Consider the following 25,642-nt stretch of genomic DNA (forward strand, 5'->3'; position numbering starts at 1 on the left):
TGATTGGGACATGCAGGTATGCCTCCTTGAGGTCCAATGTTACCAGCCAAGACTCCTTGCCCAGCATGGGAAGAAGTTGCTGTAGAGTGAGCATCTTGAATTTTGGTACGAGTAGAAATGTGTTTAGGATGGATAGATCCAAAATAGGTCTCCAATCTTTTCCCTTCCTTGGCACCAGAAATAGCCTGGAATAAAAACCTTGACCTTGTTCGTGAGTAGGTACCTCTTGAATAGCTTTCATGTTTATGAGATCTGTAATTTGCCTTTGTGCCTCTGCCCTTTGATTGTGTGGTAGGTTTGGCACGCCTCTCATTTTTGGAAGGGTGTAAAAATGGAATCTGTAGCCTCTGTTTATAATGTCCAGGATCCATTTGTCCTTTGTGACAATATGCCAATTTTTTGAAAATAATGCCAGCTTTCCTCCTAAGGGGGCTGCCATTTGAGACCTGGTTGGCATGCAAAGGGGAAAGTCATTGGGTTTGCTTTCTGAAAGATTGCGAGTTGTCCTCACCACCTCTTTGTGTAGGAACTTGCCATTGTCTGCCTCTATACGATCCTTGGGATTGTCCTCTGCCCCTCGGGCGCCTGTATCTGCCTCTTTGGGGTCTGTCTGTGGCAGGAAAGGACCAGTTTTTGGAAGGCCAATTTCTACTAAAATGTGGGGGTTGAACCTGTAGAAATTCTTTCACTGTCTGCATTGATTTAGCCTTTTCCTCCATTTTCCTTAATACCTCCTCAGCATTAGCGCCAAATAGTACATCCTTTAGAAGAGGGGCATCTAGTAATTTAACTTTGACATGAAAAGGCAAGGCTTGTTCCTTGAGCCAGGCATGCCTACGTAAGACTGAACCTGTAACAGCAGCTCTACATGAGGCCTCTAGAGCATCAAAACCACATTGTAAGGTATGCTTACCCACTTGTTCTGCACTATGCATCAAATCCTGCAACTCCTTCAAGTCTGGTTGTTCAGGTTGTGACATTTTACTTTTCAACTGTGATAACAAACACTGTTGGTATTTTAACATATGAAACTGACAGTTTAAGGCCCTCATGGATAAGGTAGCAGAGGTATATACCTTTTTTCCCCACCTTTCTAAGGATCTGGAATCTCTCTCGGAAGGCAATGGATTTTTAGCAATGGAGGCCTTGACTCCCTTGGGGCCCTGTGAGATGGTTTCTGGGTCAGCGGCATGGCTTTTGTATAGAAATTGGTGTGAGTCAGGGACTCTGTAGTACCTGTCCGGCTTAACTGGAGCTGGAGGTAGAGAGTCCGGGTTAAGGCAGGCCAAGTAAACATCATCTAGGATGTCCAAGACAGGAGGTATAGCCAGAGGCCTGTGCTGAGGAAGCAAGAGAAATTCCCTGAGCCTTTTCTTGGAATCTGAATAATCCTGGCCTTCCCAGTGGAAGTGTTCCCTTAAGGTATGCAAAGTTTCCCCAAATGAGTAATCCTCAGGGGGGGATACAGAAGGGATGGACTCCTCTGCATCAGAGTCTTCAAAAGGGGAGTAAGAATGTTCCTGATCATCAGAGTGCTCTGAAATAATGGAGCCCTGATCAGAGGAGGGGGAATCTTCCTCCACTCTAGGCCTTTGTCCGGAGGGCTGAGAACCTCTGATAAGAGTAATTAAATCCTCAGCCATTTTAAGCATCTGTTTCTTAGGCATTGGGCCTGGAGATGGGCCCTGTGTAGCTGGTCTCTTAGATTGCATGGTTGCTTTAGACTAAGTGAAAGCCTTGATGGAGAAAGAAGAGGAAGGTCTGAAGACACCTTGAGTGGAGGTGGACCTGTCCACATTCTGAGTTTCAACGCCAAGAGTGGCTTCGGTATCTGTAGTCGGGGTGTGGGCCGAGGAGCCTGCGATCTCGGGCACAGGAGACACCGTCAAAGACAGGTCGTTGGTAGTCAGGGGCTGCGTAGGCGCCTCGCTGAGAACCGGACCACGTGTAGTCGGCTTTGGCATGGTGTCGGTAGAGGCCATGGACCTCGTGTGTCGGTCCTTGTCTTTGTGTTTTTTTAGACAAAACCGGAGTCGGAGTATCCGACTACATAGTATAGTTAAATAGTAATGCTGGGTGAACTCCGCCCGACGCTTAATAGTGCGTTTGTTGAATGTAGCACAAAAGCGACAGACCGAGACGTCGTGGTCTGGGCCTAAACAAGGTATACAGAGAGAATGGAAATCCTTATGCGGTATTTGCTTCCCACAAGAAATACAATTATTAACTTTGCCTGACATCGGTCTGACGCAAGAAAAGTTTCCCCAACGGGGTACTTAGCTTTTAAGAAGACTTCGGTTTCCAAATTTTCGTAATCTCAGGAGCTGGCCGACCGGCACTTGCGAACTGCTTCGGCTTTGGGCACCGCGCGGCAAGAAAGACTGAAGAAAATGGTGTTGGCTGTTTCTTTTATACCCCTGGCGCTCTGACGTCAGGGAAGAAGCGACGACAACCAACGCCGGACCTAGACTTTGGAATTCGGCCGACCGAGGATCCGCCTGACGGCAGGAGAACCCATCTGTTATGACTGCAGCTGTATGCACGATGAACATCAGCAAAGTGGCCACCAGAGAAGGTCCAATGTCGATGTGCTGGTAGATAGAAAAGTAAGAAAGGGGGGAAGAGCAAGCACAGATGAATACAGAAGGGTAACCATAAGGTATGACAGAGGTTGGGAGATTGGCCTAATGGTTAAGGTGTTTACCTTACAGACACAAGGTGCAGGGTTTGATTCTCACAAGGGGAAACTGGTTAGGCTTAAAATGGCCTGAAAGGGCAAGTAGCCTAGTATGTACCTATGAACCTATGAGTAGAATGAAGGATACATTTTATTTGATGTGGAAAGAGCCTTTTCTGTATGTTTTCAAAAAAAATAAAAAAAGAGTAATGGGAGAAAGTACTTGGGGAAAGTTGGGATAGGGTGGGGTGAGAGGGAGATGGCCAGGTAGCAGGGCAGGCAGACAAACATAGAACAGAAACATGCAGGCAGACAGGGGTGGTATACACAAAACATGTGGGGAAAACAGTGGATGGTCACAGATACACAGCGAGTATCAAATGGGGATGGTTTGACAACAAACAATAAATAAGAAATGATACATAAGGGAGGGAGCACACCTGCATAATTTGCTGCCAGGTCAGCACACAAGGCAAGATCTCACCTAGTTGGTTAATGGTATTGGCCATTGTTCTACAGCAGGTCAGATGTCTGGGTCCAGACAGTGGAGTATCTCTAACAGCCATGCCAGAATTGATGTATTGTTCCCTATAAGGCATTTAGCTGTTGACACATGCTGGATCTGGTCCTCACATGGGATATGATCTATCATTTCATTCCTAGTCTTATACATTGGTGGGGTCCAGCTTGGTAGCTGTGCCATTACAGACCCAATCATCTGGGAAGTCTGGTTTCTCCACAGTAATGATCTCTCCATTAGTAGCAGAACCAAGGGCTAAAGACTTTTTTCCTGCAGAGATAAAGATGGTAGAGAAGTGAGTTTATAACACAGTGCCTTCCAAAGTGATGTAATAAACTACCCCTCCAACTATCTCCACATCCACAGGTCCACATTATGCTTGCATAGGATTTAAGGAAAAACTCTGATTCATGTGAATGGGAAGCCTGTTTCGGTGAATGGGGTATTCGATGAGAGACATACCTGTCCCTCCAACATATCCAGTTAATGTTCCAAGCAAAGTATGTGTCTAGATCTGGTAGCTCTAGTACTGTTTCTTTGTAAATATTAAACTGGTCCATCAGATCAGCTTCTAGGGATGTATTAGTATGACAGACATAGATCACCCATCAACATTCTGCAGGGGACCAAGTATAGGGATAGGGCATTTGAGGCAATACACATTTGACATGTTATGAAAGCTGTGCATTCTTTTTCTTTGCTGCATGACAATTCATCACTATTTATTTAATTGGCATTTGATTAGTGGGAAAGTCTGACTGGGTCCTGAGGTGCCCATTTTCAGTGTATGCCCAGGGAGAAAAACTCCAGATACATATGGTTAACAGAATGAAACACTTGATACACATAATAAAGTCATAACATTCAAGCACATAATTTGAAAAACACATTGGTTTACCATATTAAAAACTCAACAGACATTAAAGTCATAGTGTGCAAGCATAAATTATATGGAAAGTCTGATAACAGGAAGATGCAGCATTATTTACATAATAGATGATTATCGTGATGATTATTTATATTCTAGAGGTCATGAAATATGGTAACAGATTATACTGGTGAAGGCATAGGATAGTAGAAGTAGAGAAGGGTAGGGGTATTATAGAGAGGATAGTAGGAATAGATGTGGAAAAGGTATGAGTGTAACCTCAGGGGAGTATGTGTAGAGAAAGGGAGGGTAGGGCAAGTAAGCAGTGGGGACAGAAACAGTAGTGGTACAAAAGGTATGAGTGTGTGCATATGACTTATGTGTGTGCATGCCTTTTAAAGATACAGCTGTTTAATGTATATGACATTTTCATATACTGAAAGATGGTATAAGTATATATCCACACATTTCTCAGGTGGAATGATGATGTATTTGTATTTTAAATCAGAACCTGAGCAAAATGCATGTTTTCTCTTCCATATGACCTAGTATGATTATACAATTTACTTCATTTAAATTAATATGTATCAGAAGTCATCATATAGCACAAATAAGACACCTGTGGGGGATCATGGCTACATGTGAGATAACTGCCAACCCATAACCTTTTATTAAACCTGTTCTTCCATTGTCATTCTCAAAAATCAAGCACACTCCTTTACATAGGAGTCCCACTGTCTGCAGCTACCTTTCAGATAGAATCTCCGAAACTTCCTTACAATTTCTTTCATTGCCTGTTGAAAACACTCTCGGTCATTGTTATTCAACTGTCCTCACACATTATGAATTCTGAAGTCATTCAGAGACATATGAATGCTGTGTTTCCTGCTAAAGTAAGAAGATGTCAACCCTGCACTTCAGAAGAAATGTTGCTGTGTTCTCTTGTAATCTTATTTACATCAAATACCTTCACAGGCATTCATTTCACTTTGAATCCTGAAAGCTGAAGTTTGTTCCTTGATATGTCACCTCCACAAGGTGCTTTCTTTCTGTACTTCAGCTGTGCCTTTTGATATGCACATGCTTACTCCAAGGCATCTTTCTCACATGTCTTGATAATAGTGCATTTATGAAAAATGAGTCATGGCCAGTTCCCTGTCATTTGATTTCTGTCCACCTAACTGATTCATTTTATTTATTTATTTAACTTTTTTTTAACCAGGGCTTGTTTTCAACGTCATCCAAAGTGGTCACAACAGAATGATTTTGCTGTATAGAAAACAAAGTAAAAATGTAGACTATTTGTTGAAAAGCCATACATGTATGTGGTTAGTAGTACTCTAGCATATGTAGTGAGTGCAATACTATAAACTGACATTTGTATATATACAAGATGTACAAGTCACTGGGGAAAAAATATCGGGTGTGAAGAAGAGGGCAAGGAAGGCCTCAAACTCAATGCCAAAAAGTGCACTGTCATCCCCTTTGGTATACAAAAGTGTGATAAGAGACCTTGGGACACGGATGGACAGTAGTCTCTCCTTTGATAATCACATTGCCACAGTAGTCAGGAAATCCTTCTACATGGCACACCTCATCACAAAAGATTTCTCATCCAGAAAAAAAGAGGTCATTGTTCCCTTCTACTCGCCACTCATTAGACCCATTATAGAGTACAACGCCCCTTTTGGTATGTACCTCACAAGACATCTACAACAAATGGAAAGGCAGCAGAAATACCTCATAAAGAGGATTACCGGCCTCAAACAGATGCCCTACGCAGGCAGTCTCAAAACACTCCAGCTTTACTTTGTCGCATATCGCCTACTCAGAAGCGATCTCTGCCTAACATACAAAGCTAAGTCAAACCCAGAGCTGTTAGACATGCTCCACTTAAAGAAATCCCAATCCCTCCAAGCTACATGCTCTGGGGACCTACACATGGTCACTACAATAAACAGAACATGCTGAAGGGATAGATTCCTGTCCCAGAGACTTCCCATGCTCTGGAACAAACTTCCTATCTATATCAAACAAAGCTCCTCATTAGGACTCTTCAAGAAAAATCTTGATGATTGGATGGGAAATAGGAAATTCTCCCCGGGGATCACCTCTGTCGCTCTGCTCGACAGGGGCACAGGAAAATAATTTTCTTGGGTGGCGAAAGCCAGGGTACCTTTTTGGCTAGGCTTATATAGGCCCTAGGGCCAATAGCCTAGTACCTACCTATGAACCTATGAAGGGAATATGAGAGAGGAGGAGCAAATTATTCAGGGAGAGAGAATTTAATACAGAAGTACTTGAGAAAGAAAACAGTTTGATTACATTTGACACTGAAGTCCCTTTGAATGCAACAAAGTATTCACTAGCTTACTAGCTGACAAGGTGTTGGTGTGTGTGTGTGTGTGTGTGTGTGTGTGTGTGTGTGTGTGTGTGTAATACATATATTATGTGAGCTCCATATCTATATTTCCATATAAATATTTGTTCTACACATGTATTTTTGGTATATATATATATATATATATATATATATATATATATATATATATATATATATATTTTTTTTTTTTTTGGTTTACCGAGAGTGTCCGACTGAGCTGGAGGCCCATTTTCAGAGGAGACCCAGGGAGAAAAGCTGTATGTTATACAAAGAACATGTAATAAAAAATATGGAAAGTATGAATATAAATAAGTTTAAAAATATAAAAAATAGTACAAAGGTTTATACAAAGCTTAGAGATAAGGTAGTTGGTTAAAACAGCACAAGTCATGGAATGTGTTTAAAGAGAGTTCAACAAAAAAGTCCTGTGACTTGTAGATTTATGTATATATACATTGTCTGATTCCACACAAGTGTCCCTACGTTTGGCTTACACGTTTGCTCTGACATAGTACAATCCATAATACTTTTCATGAACGAATAATGAAATTTATTGCACTTAACTCTGTTTCACAAAAGGGATGGCAAGTCATGTAGCCTTATTTTGTGAGCTTACTACGTTAGTAGTACTGCTGTCCTGAACAGTTTCTGATTTGGAAGCTTTCTACAGGAGTCTGTTGCTGACAGGATGATAGATATGTTTGCAAGTGTACAACTAAGACAAGCTGCATAAAGCAATCATAACAGAAATGAGTAGGTCACATAAAAGGCTTTGGCGGGGGGTGTTAAGAAATAAAACCATTCTATTGCTCAGCTTGGCATTACATAAGATGGTTCAGGTTATGTTACAACAGAATTATTATGCAAAAATAAACGTGAACAATCAGAAAGCAATCCAAATTAAATATATTACTATGCACATTTTAAGAAATTGATAATATTGGCCTAAACTGTGAAATGATATTTGTGCGACTGTGTGCGTTTCATCTCCAAAAGCCTGAGAAAGTGTTAGTCAAAAATAAGGAGTGAAGAAAAGTATGAAGGAAGAGGTTTAGTGGAACACAAGGCTGTGATTTGTTTGACTATTATCATGCAAATTTGACTAAGTAGCTGAACCTAGCCGAGTTGGAATACGAGATTCTGGCTCATTGAAGGAGAGGATAAGGTTTTCTTTAGGTGGAGCATGTCCATCAATTCTGGGTTGGACATGGCCTTGTATGTCAGGCAGAGACTACCTCTGAGTAGGTGGTATGCAACCAAGTACAGCTGGAGTTTCTTCAGTCGAGCTGCATAGGGCATCTGTTTGAGGTCAGTGATCCTCTTGGTGAGGTACTTCTGTGGTCTTTCCAGCTGTTGCATGTGTCTTGTAAGGTATGTCCCAAATGGGGCGTTGTACTCTGTCAATGATGGGTCTGATGAGGGATGAGTAGAGGGGCAAAATGACCTCTTTTGATCTGGATGAAAACCCTTTTGTGATTAGGTGGGCCACGTAGGATTTTCTAACCATTTTTGCAATGTGAATATCAAAGGGAAGATTACTATCTACTTGGGTCCCCAAATCCCTTATTATGTTTTCTATATTTAGGGGACTACCACCTATGTGGTAGTTTGTGGGTACTTTGTTTTTTCCAAAGGGGATGACTATGCACTTTTTGGCATTTAGCTTGAGGCCATGATTTTGACACCAGGTATCCGTCTCAGTGAGACCCTTTTGAAGGAGGTCTGTGTCAGCCGGAGAGTCAATTATAGACACTAGTTTGCAGTTGTCTGTGAACTTGGTCAGCCATAGTCCTCCTGTGCTTGCCTATACCTCTGAGAAGTATATGCCGAACAGAAGGGGTCCTAGGACTGAGCCCTGAGGAATGCCACTTGTAACTGGTTTAGAGTCAGACCTAGCTCCTGCAACTCTCACCATGTGGGCTCTGTCCGTGAGTCAGTTGGCAACCCATCTTGTGACATAGGGGTTTATGTTCAGGCTGGTGAGCTTGTCTATAATACCAGAATGGGTAATGGTGTCGAAGGCCTTTGTGAGGTCTAGGTAGGCTGTGTGTACCACCTTTCCCTTGTCTATAGCCTTGGTAACTGTGTCAAAGAAGTCCACCAGGTTTATGAGGCATGATCTGCCCTTAACAAAGCCGAACTGGGTAGGGTCCAGTGTTTGCAGATTCCCAATGTCTCTGTTAATGAATTCCATGATGATGTGCTCCATAGCCTTGCAGACCAAGCTAGTCAGACTTATAGGGCGATAATTCCTGGGGTCTGTTGTGGCTCCACCTTTGTGGAGAGGAATAACCGTTGCTTTGCGCCACTCTATGGGTATGTAGCCTGTGGAGATGCTGGGTTTGGACAGTGTGTTTAGGTGAGGTGTTAGTTCGTCTTTGAGCTCATGTAGGACGCAGCCTGGTACACAGTCTGGTCCCATTGATACTGTGTTTTTTGGCTTTAGAGAGGGCTGTTTTAACCTGAGTGTCTGTGATTTCAGGGGCTCTACATTCTTCTGGTATGGTTATGGGCCCTTTTGGGGTGAAGTTTGCACTGACCCTGTCTGCCAGGATGTTGGCAATATCAGATGGTTCAGTGTATTTTGCGCCATTCTGCACTAACTCCGAGCAGATCTGAGCATTGCCACTTAGATTCTTGACATAGCTAAAGAATGCCTTGTGGTTATCTTGGAGTTCTTGGCAATTTGTCTTTTCAAGATCGCCTTGGATGATTTTATGAGGGATCATAGTTTCTTGCTGATACTGATCAGGGATGTGTTCCCTTCTTGGGATTTTACTCTTTTCTGTACTAGTTTCCTCCTTCTATTGTATAGCTCGTTTATGGCTGGGGTCCACAAGACTGGTTTCCTTTTCTTGGAGGAGTGAGTCTTGGTTTTGCTTGGGATAGCACGATCCATGCATTCTTGTAGGTGCCCGTAGAATGCATTAGTAAAGGATTTTGCAGCTTGGACAGCATTATCTTTTAGCATGGGGGCTTTGAAACTTTCCACCTCGGTCTTAAGTAACATGAAGTTTGCTTTTGAAAAATTTTTCACGGTGGTTTCCTTGTCCAGGGTTGGGAGCGGAATGTAGATATCCAAAGTGTTTTATGTTCAGATCTTACCAGTGAGGGGTTGACCTCCGGTGTGGAACACCGGTCGCCCATGTTGGTGATGACCAGGTCTAATATGTTGTCACCTCTGGTGGGAGTGTTGACCAGTTGACTCAGGGCATTTGAGTTTATAAATTCTAGGAAATGTTGGGCAAGGGAGTTAGTACATGAGAAGTTCTCCCAGTTAATGTTTGGGTAATTGAAATTACCCAATATTAGAGTGTTTGGTAGGACCTTTATGTTTCCCAGTATTTCCAGAAACGCGAAATGGGGGTCCTGGAACATGGTGGGTGATCTGTAGCCAGCTACAATTTGAACTGCAGTTTTGCCCATTGTTAGTTGCACGTGGATGATCTCTGAAGAATCGTGCTGTGCCACTAACCTGGAGGTGTGGGTATCCTTGATGAATATGGATATGCCCCCGCATTTTGTATTTCAGTTTGGGTTCTATGGTTGAAATGTATGGTATGAGTTGTAGCCTGGTAGTGCTGGGGTGCTCTCTGGAGCCTTAAACTAGGTTTCTGTTACTGCACATATATTGATTTTCTCCATACTGAGGAGTGCCTCAAGTGCATGCATTTTGAGGTTTAGACTTCTGGCATTGAGTAGCATTATCCTTAGTTTTTTTGTTACTTGCGCTGTTTATGGCGGTGGGTTTGTCTTTTGAGCCTTGCCTAAAAAGGCACTATGGGGGTGGCAAGAGCCTTGACCAGTATTCGAAAGCCTAAGGGTAACAGGTGCAAGCCATCTCTAGCGAAGCAGTGTGGCTTGTCGAGCATGTCATCCCAGGTGGACAGACACTGGATCCCCTTTGAATGACACCAGAAACAGCCAATTGTTGAAACTGAGAATTTTTTCTTTATACCGTAGTATCATTCTTGGTGAGGGCAGGATGCTACTCAGGGTCAGGGTCATACTGGCCTGGGGCTACATGATCAGACAGCTCTTCCATGTCTCTTTTCATGTAGTCCAGGGAGGTACGGCTCAGGTCATTCACACCAACAAGGACAATGACAGAGCCATATTTGTACTTGTTCTGGAATGACTGGAGTGCTTGTGTTATGTGGCGGATCCTGGCACCCGACAGCAGCTAACAGTAACCTTCTCCTTATTCAGCCTAGTGAGTGGGACGTCAGTGTGCCTGACTATACAGTTACCTATTACTAGTATGCTGGGTATGTTATTTTGCCTTAAGGGCTGTGACTGCATGCCATACTGGTTTTGTGAAGTATGTGTTTCATGGTTTGTGTTGGGAGGTGGTGGTTGCTTGGATGTCTGTTTTGGAGGTCTCTATTGCTTTTCCAGATTTTTACTTGTGTTTTTTGCCAGTGCTGGTTTAATGGGTCTATGTGAGACTAATGGTGTGATGCAAGTATTTCCCTTCTCCTCTCAACTGTCTGATCCAGTCTTGGGTTAAGAGAGCTTAGCCTCCAGTTTGGCTGTGTAATTGCATCTCTCGCATGTATTAGTGTTTGGTGGTAGGAGGAGAGGGCTGTCTGTGTACATGAGGCAGTTGTAACATTCCCTCAAAATGCCCAGATTCACCAGTTGGACTGAAGAGTACACCTGAAACTGCCCTTTGGACATGCCTGGATAGGTACAGTGAACTGTTTTACTGAATGGCTGGTAAGGTCGAATAGAGTGCCTTGTTCTTCTATACAGCATGGGGGGGGGGTCTAGTGCTAGGGTTTATAAGTGCTTGCTATGAGTTTTGAGCAAGTGCCGGGCTGAGAAATGAATGGCTTGAGTGCTTAAGCTGAACGTTTGTCTAGTTCCAAGGGAAAAATTGAAGAGGTGACTTTGTGGAGCCGGGAATATTTATACCTTAGCTAACCGACGCTGTCCGGCATGCAAGACCGGGCAAATGCCTTTTTTATAACAGGGAAATGAAAGAAATAGAAATCAGCCCGAAATGGCCAATAAACTACTAATTTCTGGGCTGAAACCATTCCTCCAGGGACAGATAGGCTGCTCAAAGCTCCCCTCTCTCACAGGTGAACAGAGAAACTTCCTTCTATCCAAGTAAGGTATGGGCAAACAAGTAAGGTATGGGCAAACACAGAGATGTGTAACACAGCCCTGAATTCAGCATAAACCTGAAAGCTGGACTATACTAGCTTTGAAAGGCAGGAAAACAAGTAAGTATATATATATATATATATATATATATATATATATATATATATATATATATATATATATATATATATATATATTCCCCCCCCAGAAAATAACAACTATACTAGCTTTGAAAGGCAGGAAATATATATATATATATATATATATATATATATATATATATATACACTTTTTTTTTTCAGAAAATAAAGCAGATAAAATAAAAAAACAATTTAAATGCACAGAAAAAGATACTTATTGTTTTATATCTCAGATCAGTGTTGTAGTCAATGCCCCTAGTAATAAAGTAGGAAGAAACAGAAATACAGTGAAAGCAGATGAATAAAGTGCAAATTTTTTTTTTACATATATAAAACAATAGAAAACAAACAAACTGATTTAAACAAGTTACCCAATTAACCAGAAAAAAGCTCAAAATGAGCCCTGTTCCAGCATTCAAGAGAACTAAGCTGGAAGGTGCCACTGCCTAACACTAGCCTGCTCTATTAAAAGCAGATTTTATTTTATGTATACAAAGGTTCTGTAAAAGACAAGCTGCTTTCACTGTCATAATTAAAATGCTCCTCAAAGACTTGAAATTATTTTACTTACAGTCATCTTCAGTGATGTAGAAAGATAAAGCCCCGACTATGATCCAGGTGACCCAAATTCAATTAACAGCTCAGACTCACCAGGAAGAAGCAGAACCAGTCATGGGTTGCAGCACTCTTTCACAGGAAGGAGGAGAACTTGTGACCTTGGGATGTGCGTGCGTGTGTTGCACCATGTCATTGATGGATGGTAGCCTTCACTGGGCAAATGCACAAGGGTATGCAGTTGTATAGAAGGCATTGTGCCCCACAGTGATGTGGCTTACACACACACACACACACACACACACACACACACACACACACACACACACACACACACACACACACACACACACACACACACACACACACACACTACTTTAGAGGACATACATCTATGGGTAATTTCAGATGACTTCCAATTCAGCTATGGCATATCTCTGGGAGGTGGAAGTAGATCACAACATCCAGGAAATCACACACTGACAGAGAGATGTGCAGACACCACTAAGAAGGTGTCCATCAGAACAACCTAACTGGAAAAACAAACTCTGTGAGGCAAGAATACTAACTCATGTGCCACTGTGCCATCCAGAGGCTGATAAATTATTTTTTCGAGATTAATCAGATTTCACCTGCTTATTTTACTTATAAGTTTGTACAATTACAAATTTAATAAATGAGCAGACTCAATGTAGCACAACTTTCCAGTTTTCAGCAGACTGTCAGGCTAAATCAAGAGCCAAAGCCAGAAGTAATTACTTGGAGTACAACATTACAGATGACTATGAAACAAAATTTGATTTAAATAATTTTTAAATGACAAACATCAATATTAGTAAATAAAAACTACAAGCATCTCATCCATGAGTCTTTCTAAACAAAGCAGGTCCTGTTAATCATCATTGCATGTAATAATTACCTGAATTAAAACACTATAGATGATTCAACAACAAATTTTAATTAAAAATACAGCAAACATTCTCATTTGCTACACAAAAACTGGAAATAGCTTAACCAAGAACTGAGCAGTAACTCACCTTTTAATGTGGAAAAAGGGAGCAGGTCCTAAAAAGACGTAGCAGATTCCTGTCAGTAGACTTCCAAAAATTATCATCCATTTTCTAGTGGCCTGTTTGAAACAGAAGCACAATTAAAGCAAGAATATCACTGGCACTGAAAGAAAGTCTCCCAGAACAAGGTGTTAACACAGATGATTAAGGCTCTCGGCTGTTAATGAGCTGTATTCTGTAGTCCAGAAAACAGGGTTTGATTTCTTCCACACCATTCCCTGTTGTGAGACCCTGAGCAAATTACGTAACCAGACAACACTCCTGGGTCACCCTTGGGAAAGGATGCTTGCGCCCAGTGGGCTTACCCGGTTAACAAATGAATAAAACATATTTTGTTTGCCAGGTAGCACAAAGGACTAAGGCTATGTGCTGTTAACAAACTACTTTCTGTAATACAGAGTTTGATTTCCTTAGCCTTCATTTGTCTACTGTATGACCTTGAGCAAATTACTTAACCAGACAGTGCTTTGGAGCAATTGCGAATTTTGGCTGTACTCTTAAATGATCTCTGGAGTGCATAACTACATATGAACCTATGATAAACATGTCAATAAAAATAATGCCACGAAACGTGCTACGCTTAGTTGCTTAATTATAAACACAATGAAGGCAAAAAAGAAGTTATGTACTTACCATAATGTTCCATGTGAGTTGCTCATCTCGCCTTCATTCTTACAGATGGGTCCGGAGCCGATCCTCGGCTCCGAGTCGGCCTTCAAATAGCTCGAGGCCAAGTCCCTATCCCATAATGGACCTAGAGTTACCTCAGATATTGTTTGCTGCATATAATAATACCATATGTCATTGTATCACTCCATAAGAGAAAGTATAGAAGTGCTGAGCAACCAGGAGGGATCCAGCATCTTGGTCTTCTACAGGGGGTAGGAGGGAGGGGAGTAAGAATGAAGGCGAGATGAACTCAGATGGAACGTTATGGTAAGTACATAACTTCTTTACGTGAAGTTGTTCTATCTCACCATTCATTCTTACAGATGGGTAGCGTCCCAAGTACCATCTATCTCGGGTGGCTCGCTGTAGTATGCTTTTCAGGACAGTAGACCCAAGAGAGGCCCTTGTCCCTGGAGGCCCTGTCAACTTTGTAATGAGTGATAAAGGTATGAGGCCTTGACCAAGTGGCTGCTGCACAAATGTTATCAATAGAAAGTCTGGCAGAAAAGGCAGAGGATGTAGAAATTGTTCTGGTTGAGTGAGTCTTAATTGTGTTGTAAGGGCATACTGGCCACTGAATAAGTGAATGTGATACAATCAGATAACCACTTAGAGTTGTTTTAGCCACTGACATACCTTTCCTGGAGTCTGAAAAGGAAACAAAAAGCTGTTCCGATTTCCTAAAATCTTTTGTTCTATCCAAGTAAAATCTGAACTGTCTGTGAACATCAAGTTTGTGCAGCATGTATTCTAGATTGTTGGAGTGTTTGGGGAAGAACACTGGCAAATCAATAATTTTATTAAGATTATTTTCAGTGCAAACCTTAGGCAAAAAAGAGGGGTTAGTTCGAAATGAGACTCTGTCAGCATGGAATATCAAATAAGGAGGCTTAGTGGACAAGGCTTGAAGCTCTGACACTCTGCAGGCAGAAGTAGTAGATATTAAAAAGGTAGTTTTCCATGACAAAAATGTGAGGTCACATGAGTAAGCTAGTTCAAATGGAGGAAGAATAATGCAGGAAAGCATAAAATTTAGATTCCATGGGGAATAGGGAGATTTCACAGGTGGTGTGAGATGAAAGGTCCCTTTGAGAAAGGCTTTGGATAATTTGTGTGACATAATATTCAGTCCTACAAATCCAAGATGAAAATTATAAATGGCAGCAAGTTGAAAATAAACTATTGCTGCTGCCGCTTCTTTGTTGAAAATCATAGTCAATAACTCTAAAATGGAGGCCATAGGGGATTGGTAAGGATCAATATTGTTTTTAGAGGCCCATATACAAATTTTTTCCCATTTGCTAAGGTAAAGCTTCCTCGTAGAAGATTTATGAGAGGATAAGAGATTTGCTTCATCCCACTGGAAAGGTTATGGAACATGGCTATGATGGGAATTGGAGCAGCCAAGCTGTCAGCTTCAAGGACTGCAGAGAGATGAAGTTTCCCCGACGAGTGTGTCAGAAGGTCCGGAACTGGGTCCAGAATCCAAGGTTCCAACAAAAGATAAAGTCGAAGGAAGGGGAATCAAATCTGACGAGGTCAATGAGGGCTATTAGAATAGTGGTCCTTCTCAGGGTTTTTGCTTTCTGCATAACTTTGGGTATCAATGGAATTGATGGAAATGCATAGAGGAGACCCAGAGGTCAATTGTGAACAAGTGCGTCCCTTGTGGCATCTCCCGGAGGGGGAATCAGGGCAAAGTAGCTTCTGCATTTCGTGTTCATGAGACTGGCAAAAAGGTCGCAGCAAGGCTGGCCCCACCTGCAGAATATCCTGTCCGCTATTTCTTTCTTGAGGGACCACTCGTGGGGCAACAAAATTGCTCTGCTCAGCTTGTCTGTTACCACACTGGATTTCCCCAAGATGTGCATTGCTAACAGAAAGCGCTGGGTGGATATAGCTTTTAGTTATGTACTTACCATAACTTTAGATGTTTGGGATCCATCTCGCCTACATTCCATACTGATGGGCTCGGAGCCGATCCCTCGGCTCCGACTCGGCACGCTATGCTATAGAGCGAAGCCTCTTATTGGCTGAGCTATTTCTTATCCCAGGATGCACCACCACTAATCCCCCAGATCTCGTTTGTTCCGCATTCATGCACACATACACAACTTGTTTATATAACATTGCCAGATGTTTCAAGATGAAACAACAGGATTCGGACCTTCTGATATCCTCTGATCTCCAAGGAAGGGGGAAGGAGGGTGGGTTATTGGGAATGTAGGCAATATGGATCCCAAACATCTAAAGTTATGGTAAGTACATAACTAAAAGATGTTATGTGATCCTATCTCACCTACATTCCATACTGATGGGACAGCGTCCCTAGCACCTAAATCCTGGGTGGCTCACTGGAAAACACTCCTGAGCACTGTGGAACCAAATGAAGCTCGTCCTCTAGATGCCACATCCAATTTTTAGTGAGAAATGAAAGTGTGCGGGAAGGACCAGGTAGCCGCAGCACAAATGTCACTAATGGCAAGCTTAGAATGGAATGCTATTGAAGTAGCCATAGCTCTTGTAGAATGAGCTTTGACAGAGGTTGTAAGCTCTTTATTAGAAGAGGAATAAGCTTGAGTAATACAGTCCCTGATCCATCTGGCAATAGTGACCTTTGTGACTGCTTTGCCCAATTTATTATCGGAAAAGGATACCAACAATTGATCTGTTTTCCTTGTTTGTTTGGTCCTATCTAAATAAAAACGTAATTGCCTGTGGACATCTAATGTGTGGAATATGTATTCCGTTTTGTTTGAATACTTCGGAAAGAAGACTGGAAGTTCTAATGACTGTTGTAGGCAAAAACTAGAACAAACCTTACGGACAAAGGATGGATTTGGCCTGAGAGATACTCTATCTTTATGAAAAACCAAGTACAGAGGTTTTACAGACAAAGCTTGAAGCTCTGAAACCCTTCTGACAGAAGTAATCGCAACCAGAAAGGCAGTTTTCCACAATAGAAATTTTAAATCACATGTTGCTGCCGGTTCGAAGGGGGCAGAAGTTAAGGCACGTAACACCACATCAAGATCCCATGGAGGAGCAGGATGAGAAATTGGAGGTCGTAAAAGCGCAGCACCTTTCATGTAGGTCTTACACAATCTGTTGCTCATTAAAGGTGGGTTTACAGACTCGTGAAAATTGGAAATAGCTGCCAATTGAACCTTGATGGTAGAGACTGAAGAGCCTTGATTGAAAAGGAGAGTTAGAAATTTCAGGACTTCTGATATGGGAATAGTGATGGGATCCAGGCCTCGGAGTTGAGCCCAAATAGCGAATCTCTTCCATTTGCTAGAATACAATTTCTTAGTAGCAGACTTGTGGGCCGAAGATAAGATGTGTACAACTTCCGGGTCTAAGGTATGATTCCTGACTATAGTCGGAAGAGGAGGAGCCAAGCCGTCAATTTTAAGGTGTGTAGGGACTGGTGGAGTAGTCCCGACTGATGAACCAATAGGTCTGGGATCTGATCCAGGAACCATGGACCTTCCAGTGCATATTTCCGAAGATAGGGGAACCATACCTGACGAGGCCAGTAAGGAGCAACTAAGATCATTTTGCTCCCCAAGTGAGACGCCTTTTGGATCACTCTGGGAAGGAGGGGAACTGGGTGAAAAGCATAAAGCAAGCCGGGGGGGCCACGGATGGGCTAGTGCATCCGTAGGGCTCTCCCCCTGAGCCGGGGTGAGGGAGAAAAACTTTTTGCACTTCGCATTCAGCGGGGTTGCGAAGAGGTCACAACAAGGAATTCCCCATTTGTTGAAAATCTGATTTGCAACAGTAATGTTCAGAGACCACTCGTCTGGAGAGAGGATAGTTCTGCTCAATCTGTCGGTGGGATATGAGTCGCCACTAGAAAACGTTTGGTCGACACTGCCCATTCCCAAACTCTCATGGCCTCTCTGCAAAGAGGGTAGGATCTGGTCCCTCCCTGTTTGTTCAGGTACCAGACAACTGACATGTTGTCGGAATGAACGGCAATTACGCCCTGAGGGAGGTAAACGTGAAGGGCTTGTAGGGACAGAAGCACCGCCCTCATTTCCAAGATGTTGATATGAAGTAGGGTCTCTTCCGAAAGCCATTTGCCTTGGACTGACCTGCCCAGGGAATGCCCTCCCCACCCCATCTGGGAGGCGTCTGTAGTCAAAGTGGCCACAGGAGGAGGCTGAACAAAGGGTCGTCCCTGATCCAGATTGGAGGGCACCAGCCACCAGCGAAGGTCCCATTTGCAGGTTTCCGTGATCCATATGAGGTGACTGAGAGGGAGATCCTGAAAGGACCACTGAGTTGAAAGAAGCCACTGGAGAATTCTCATGTGTAACCTTGCTAGGGGAACTAGAAGAACTGTGGTGGACATAGATCCCAATAGCTGTAGGACCATTCTGGCTGGGGCTTTGGATCTGGGAAGTAAGGCACGAACTTGAGCCTGTATGGTTTGTATCCTTTCTGTAGGTAGATAGACTCGCATTCGGTTTGAGTCTATCTCTGCTCAGATGAATCTTATGCGTTGAGATGGCAGCAACACAGACTTTGGCCAATTGAAGGTGATTCCGAGGGAAGTGCCCAGTGATATAGTGGCTTGTAGGCTCTACAATAGTAGATGTTTGGAGGCGGCAGTTAGGAGCCAGTCGTCTAGATACGGAAACACCTGGAATCCTAGACTTCTCATGTGAGCAGTCACGACCGCCAAACATTTGGTGAACACCCTGGAGGCTGTGGTGAGACCAAAGGGCAGCGCGCGGAACTGAAAATGACTGTCTCCTAGACTGAAGTGCAGATGTCTCCTGGACGCTTGATGTATCATGATATGGTAATAAGCGTCCTTGAGATCTATGGAGCACATCCAAACACCTTTCTCCAGCAGTGGGAGAATGGATTGTAGGGTGACCATTTGGAACTTGGACTTTTTGACTGAACGGTTTAGAATGCTGAGATCCAAAATGGGCCTCAAGTCCCCGGTCTTTTTTGGCACCAAAAAGAATCTTGAGTAAGTCTCTAATCCGATCTGGTCTGCAGGGACCGGTTGGATGACTCCTTTTTGCAGCAGCTTTGAAACTTCTGAAGCTGCAATTTACCGTTGACTGGGTGGCGGGTCCAGGGTTTTTTTGGACTGAGGTGGGGAGTGAGAAAAGGGGATAGCATAACCTCCGGCGATAATTCGAAGCACCCATCGGTCCCGAGTGATACCTTCCCAGGCTTTTAGGTGCCTCGAAAAACGACCCCCGACTGGCTCCGGAGCTGCACAGTCGGGCAATCCCTCAGGGACTGTGAAAGGCTGAAGAGCCACGAAAGGACTCGCGGTCTCCAGTGTTGCGGGAGCCTCTGCCGCCTCTGGGACGGCGTCTTCCATAAGAATTTCTCCCTCCTCTGCCTCTAGAAGGGGGATCGTCCTGCTGTGAGGGGTAAGACTTCTGAGATCTACAGAACCACATTTTCCCTCCTCTTTTAGCCTTGGGGTAAGGCCGAAAGGGAGTGGAAAATCGTGCCCCATACGGGAGTCAAAGTCTTACCTTCTTGCTCGCAGCGGGTCAATGTGTCCTTTACCTTGGGTCCAAACAAAGAGGACCCATCAAAGGGGGCGTCGGCAAAGGAAGACTTAAAAGCCTCTGCAAAATGACACAGGCGGAGCCAGGCTTGCCTCCATAGAGCAATGCCTGTACCCGCCGCTCTACTCGCCCCTTCGGCCGCATAAGAAATGAGCCTCATGGATGAGTTTGATATGGACGACAATGTAGCCAGCTGAGAGCCAACCGTCTGGGCCAGCTGCTCAGGCAGGTTACCCAAGAGGGTATCTGAAAGTTCCTTAATCAGATCCCTCTGAAATCTGGTAAAGTGCGTTAGATAGTTCAGGGACCTTAAAGCAAAGGCCGCTGAACTTAGGGTGCGCTTACCGTATCGATCCATGCTCCTAGACTCCTTATTAGGAGGATGGACGGACGTCGAAGCCTCTGCTACATCTTGCTGGGTAGCAGATGCCACCACCAAGGCATCTACAGCCACACCTTTTGTCAAGAACTCCTTATCTGGGGGTGCTGACAGGAACTTATTTGAACGAGCAGGCACCGGTTCCACAGAGTCTGGGTGTTCCCACGCCCTTCGACAGATCAAATCTAGGAGCTCGTCGAAGGGCGGAGACACCCAGGTGGCGGAGGGCTGAGCCCCGAAGGCCTTAAGGAACACCGACTCGTCAGCAGAAGGGGGTTTGGATTGCCAGCCGCCTCGTTGTTTAAGGGCTTCCAGGATGTCTGCAAAGGAGACATCATCTGAGGACGACTTAGGGGACCCCTCTGCATCATCAAGATCAGTGTCTGATGTGAGAGACTCATCGAGGGAGTCAACGTGCTTCCTCTTGCACGATCTTTTCCTGGGGTTTCCTCCGAAGAAGCTTCAAAGGGACCTCCAGGAGGGGGGGAACCCCCAGTGAGGGTAACCTCAGGCCCCGGGGCTCCGCTGTCTAAGGACAGGGGAACTGCCAAAGACCCAGTCTCCGTATGCAGGGAAGGTGCTGGGGAGACCGTAGAGGTAGCCAAAGAAGATTTGGCTAACGCACTCCTCATGGCCCTGAAGGCGGGACCACCAGAATCCTGGGAAGGTCCCACCTCCGTGGCCACAACGGTAGATGGTACCCCCGCAGCCGACGCACTGAGAGGAAGGCTTGGGACCGAAAGCATCAATCCCGAAGCATCCCCCCCCGGGGCCGACAGAGGAGGTCCACGTACTGAACACCGACTCGAGAGCCGGGGTTGGAGTAAGGGTCGGGCCCGACCCGAAAACCTCCATCGGCTCCACCAGCACCGGCTCCAACGGTGCCGAGGCTGTTGGAGGAGGAACCATAACAACAGGGTGGACCATCGGCTCCGAAGCCGAATGGGCTGGAGCCAAAACTAACTTTTGGAACACCGGAGACTGGAAAAGTCTTAGGAGCACCCTGTTGATGTCCGAATCAGACATCTTGAAGGATCTAGATGACACCGATCGGGTCCGAACCGACTTCTCCATCGGCTCCATAGGACTAGGGGACCAGCTCCGAATGGATTCGACTACTATCGGCTCAGAGGGAGACCTCAAAACAATTTCCCTCAGTGCCGATGAGGGCTTCGGCGCCGAAGGGGAAGAGTCTGAGCCGGCAACCCTCATCGGCTCCAAAATCAGTGGAGCCGATGAAGGTGACCCGCCTCTCGATGCCCCAGTCCTCGGCTCCGAAACCAGAGGGGTCGAGACTGGAGGCATCGAGGCAGACCGTTCCGCCCTCGGCTCCGAAGTCCGTGGAGCCGATGAAAAAGCCTGCCTAGGTTTCTTGGCAGTCGGTTCCGACAGACTGGTCGGAGCTGAGCTGACGCTTTTTTCTTCTTGGTAGGGGAGGAAGAGGAAGATAAGGCCTCCTCGAAGGAGGGTTTAATCAGCCCTTTTAATATTAATTTATTCTTCCTCTCTTGGAGGACTCTAGCAGAAAAGGCTTGACACACGCTACAGGACTCCTGTAGGTGCTTGGCGCCTAAACAATATACGCACGAGGAGTGGTCATCAGTTATCGACATTTTGTAACCACACCTCGCGCACTTTTTAAACCCAGAGGGTCTATGTTCCTTAGACATGCTGACTTAACAGGTTACTAGAAAAAAACAAGTGAAAGTAGCTGTACAGTGAGAGATTTTACCACAAAGAAAACTTAAACCAAGTTTTTTTTTTTTTTTTTTTTAACAAGATAATTACACAAAGTCAGAACAATATACAATATCACTCAGGACAAAAATTACTGAAAAGGAGGGTCAAGACCCTCTAACTTAAGCAGGTACTTGACCTCCAGAAAAAAACACTAGATAAAGAATAGGGGAAGGCCCCTCTAACTTAAACGGGAAACCTTCCCTTAAACCAGAACACAATTTCTCTCGTACAACAACAATAGCTGTTAAAACAGCTTTTGGGGTAAAAATAGCAAAATTCCTGACAGGAAACTGAAGAAAACAGTACTTAGGCTCAGCCAAGTTGAGACCACGTCCTAGCTTGTAAGCGGCAAACGAGATCTGGGGGATTGGTGGTGGTGCATCCTGGGATAAGAAATAGCTCAGCCAATAAGAGGCTTCGCTCTATAGCATAGCGTGCCGAGTCAGAGCCGAGGGATCGGCTCCGAGCCCATCAGTATGGAATGTAGGCAAGATAGGATCACATAACATCCCAATGTCATACTCATAGGGACTTGTGAGAAAAGGGTAAGACCTGGTTCTGCCTTGTTCGTTCAAGTACCAGACCACTGACATGCTGTCTCTCTGAATCATAATTGTACCTAGAGGAAGAGAGTCCTGGAAGTACTGCAACACTAAAAGTACTGCTCTCATCTCTAGGACATTGATATGCAGAGGTGTGTCTCTTGATCGGTCCATGTGCTTTGGGCTGTTCTTCCCTGAAAATACCCCCCAATCAGTCCTGTGGTCACTGTGGCTGCTGGTGGGGGTAAAACAAAAGGACGACCTATCGTGACATGAAGTGAGGTCATCCACCACTGAAGATCCTTTTTGCAAACGTTTGTGATCATTATCAGGTGAGACATAGGGAGCTCTTGGTAAGACCATTGAGTGAACAACAGCCACTGCAGTATCCGCATGTGCATGTGACCCAGAGGTATGGCCAGAATTGCAGCTGCCATCATACCTAACAATTTTAGAACTTCTGATGCTGGGGCCTTGTTTTTGGATATCAGACTGCGGACCTGCTGATGGAGTAGTAAGACTCTTTCTACTGGAAGTCTTAGCATGGTGGTGGTGATGTCCAGTTCTGCTCCAATAAAAACGGTATGTTGCGATGTTTCTGAGTTTATTGTAATGCCCAGCTGGCTGCAGAGTGATAGAGTGGAGTCCCTGGCTTGAATGAGTTGATGCCTGCTGGTGGCAGTGAGGAACCAAAAGTCTAGGTACAGAAACACCTGGAATCCTAAACGTCTCAGGTGAGCCGTGACCACTGCCATACATTTGGTGAACACTCTGGGGGCTGTAGTGAGACCAAAGGGCAGGGCTCGAAATTGGTAATGATTGGCTCCCAGCCAGAAGTGCAGATGATCCCTGGATGGTCTGGCCATTTTTATGTGGCAGTATGCATCCTGGAGATCTATCGAGCAAATAGGTCCATAGGTAGGTACTAGGCTATTGGCCCTAGGGCCTATATAAGCCTAGCCAAACGGCACCCTGGCTTTTACCACCCAGGAAAATTATTTTCCTGTGCCCCTGTCAAGCAGAGCCACAGAAGTGATCCCCGGGTTGAATGTCCTATCTCCCATCCAATCATCAAGATTTTTCTTGAAGAGTGCTAATGAGGAGCTTTGTTTGATATAGATAGGTAGTTTGTTCCAGAGTATGGGAAGTCTCTGAGATAGGAATCTATCCCTCCAGCATGTTCTGTTTACTGTGGTGACAAGGTTTAGGTCCCTAGAGCATGTAGCTCGGAGGGATTGGGATTTCTTTACATGGAACATGTCTAACAGCTCTTTGTTTGACATAGCTTTGTATGTTAGGCATCCAATTGTCTTTCCCTAAAACAGGAAGTATCAGCTGAAGCGTGACCATCCGAAACTTTTCTTTTTTGACAGACTTATTTAACTTGTTCAGGTCCAATATAGGTCTCTAGTCCCCTGTCTTTTTTGAAACTAAAAAGAATCTTGAGTAAGTTCCGGATCCTGTCTGGTCTGCTGGGACTGGTTGGATGACTCTTTCTTAGCAATATTTGGACCTCTACTGTTGCCTGTTCCCTGTAACTGGGTGGAACATCCGGGATTTTCCTTGTCGATGGAGGGGGGTGTGGCGAAAGGAATAAAGTACCCTCTGGAAATGATACTTTGTACCCAGTTGTCATTTGTTATTTTGAGCCAGGCATCTGGATACAAAGATAAGCGACCCCTGACTGCCTCCAGAGTAGGACAGTCAGGTCTCCTTTCAGGAGCGCTGGTAGGGCTTCCCAAAGAAGTGATCTCTGTTGCCCTGGTTTTGCGGACCCCCTCTGCGACGAGGGCGGCATCCTCCATTATTGCCCCATCCTCTGCCCCTGGAGGGGGGTTGACCACGTGTGTCCTGAAAGGCTCCTAGGGCTTTTCAGAACCACATTTTCCCTTCCCTTTGACCCTCCGCGAAGGAACACAAGCGCATCCAGGAGTGTCTCCTAAGAGCAATTCCTGTACCCACTGCCCCGCTCATTCTATCAGCTGCATACAAAATGAGGTGCATGGATGAGTTAACAATGGAGATGAAGGTAGCAAGCTGGGAGGCAACTTTATCTGAAGCTCCTGCAGCTATTGTACCCTGAAGAGCATCTCCCAGCTCTTTAAGGAGATCCCTTTGCAGTGTCATGAAATGGGTTAGGTAGTTGAGCAAACGCAGTGCAAAAGTCACTGAACTAAAAGTGTGCTTCCCATATCTATCCATGATCCTGGAATCCCTGTTAGGAGAATGGACAGAAGAGGAAGTTTCCAAAATTTCCTTTTTGGTGGCTGCTGCCACCACCATAGCATCAACTGGCATACCCTTGGTCAGAAAGGATTTGTCTTGGGGAGCAGAGATAAGTTTATTCGTCCTCCTAGGGACAGGCTCCATGGCGTCCAGACACTCCTACACCCTTCATAAGACCAGCTGCATAAGCTCATCAAAGGGGGAGACACCCAAGAGGTGGAGGACTGTGACCCGAAAGCCTTCAGGAGAACAGACTAGTCTTCAGTAGGGTTGGTGGACTGCCAGTCACCCCTCTGCCTAAGGATTTCTAGTATCTCAGCAAATGAGATATCCTTGGGGGGGACTGTTGGGACCCTTTCTAATTCATCCAAGTCAGTGTCAGATGTAAGTGACTCCTGTGGGAAGTCTAGATGCTTCCTCTTACAAACTCTCTTCCTGGGAACCTCATCAGTGGGAGCTTCAGTTGAGGTCTCAGAAGAGCATGGGCCAACCAATGGAGCTTCCTGAGGCTCTGGGTCTCTACGCTTAACAAGGATGTGTGAAGCAGAAGCAGACACAGGTGCTTTAGGGGAGGAAGAAACCAGACCTGAGGTCGAAGATGTCTTAGGAGACATGACTCTCCTCATGGCTTCGAAGGCACCTCTGCTCCGATGTGAAGGGACTGACAGATCCGTGGAAACCATTGATATCCCTGCACTGGGACAGCAGGCTCTGAGCCACAGGTAGGAGCCAAGCTCATCTGAGCCGAAGCCCCGAGAGGTAGAGTCGGAATCGATAAGTCGGTTCGACTATCCTCCCCGGACCTGACCAGCGAGTGTCGGCTCCTAGATGCCTCGACTGGCACTGAGGACATCAGAGTAAATGGAGCCGAAGACACTGGAGCAGGCATCAGCTCCGAAGGCTCCACGATCAAGTCCGACTCCTCTGGCTCTGAAGGACGGGTCTGGCTTGGAGGAAGAAGAGTTGTAGCTGGCAAAAGGGTCTTCAGTTCCGAAGCCACTTGAGTCAGAGCCGATAAAAATTTTGCAAAGGCCAGTGCCTGTAAAAGCTTCTGCACCTCACAATCCACATCCAAATCGGAGAGGCTAATGGAAGACTGAGATGAATGGATCGAAGGTGGTACCAACTGCAACAATGGAGATTTTGGTACTTCGGATACCGGTTCCAAAACCGGGGACTGGCTCCGAAAAGATAAGACAGTCAGCTCTGAGA

General features: G+C 44.8%; 1 protein-coding gene across 3 annotated transcripts in view; it reads right to left on the reverse strand.

Moving 5' to 3' along the window:
- The window catches only part of SLC18B1 (solute carrier family 18 member B1), a 1,776,356-nt gene that overhangs the window by 772,527 nt on the left and 978,187 nt on the right, over positions 1–25,642 (reverse strand). For all 3 annotated transcript variants that reach the window (XM_044063787.1, XM_044063796.1, XM_044063806.1), the window contains exon 9: positions 13,293–13,384. In XM_044063787.1, the coding sequence (XP_043919722.1) occupies positions 13,293–13,384 (92 nt within the window). The remainder of the gene's footprint in view (positions 1–13,292; positions 13,385–25,642) is intronic.

The sequence above is a fragment of the Protopterus annectens genome, chromosome 1.part0 (genome assembly GCF_019279795.1).
Source record: "Protopterus annectens isolate FY-2018-M chromosome 1.part0, PAN1.0, whole genome shotgun sequence".
In the NCBI taxonomy this organism is placed as follows: domain Eukaryota; kingdom Metazoa; phylum Chordata; order Ceratodontiformes; family Protopteridae; genus Protopterus; species Protopterus annectens.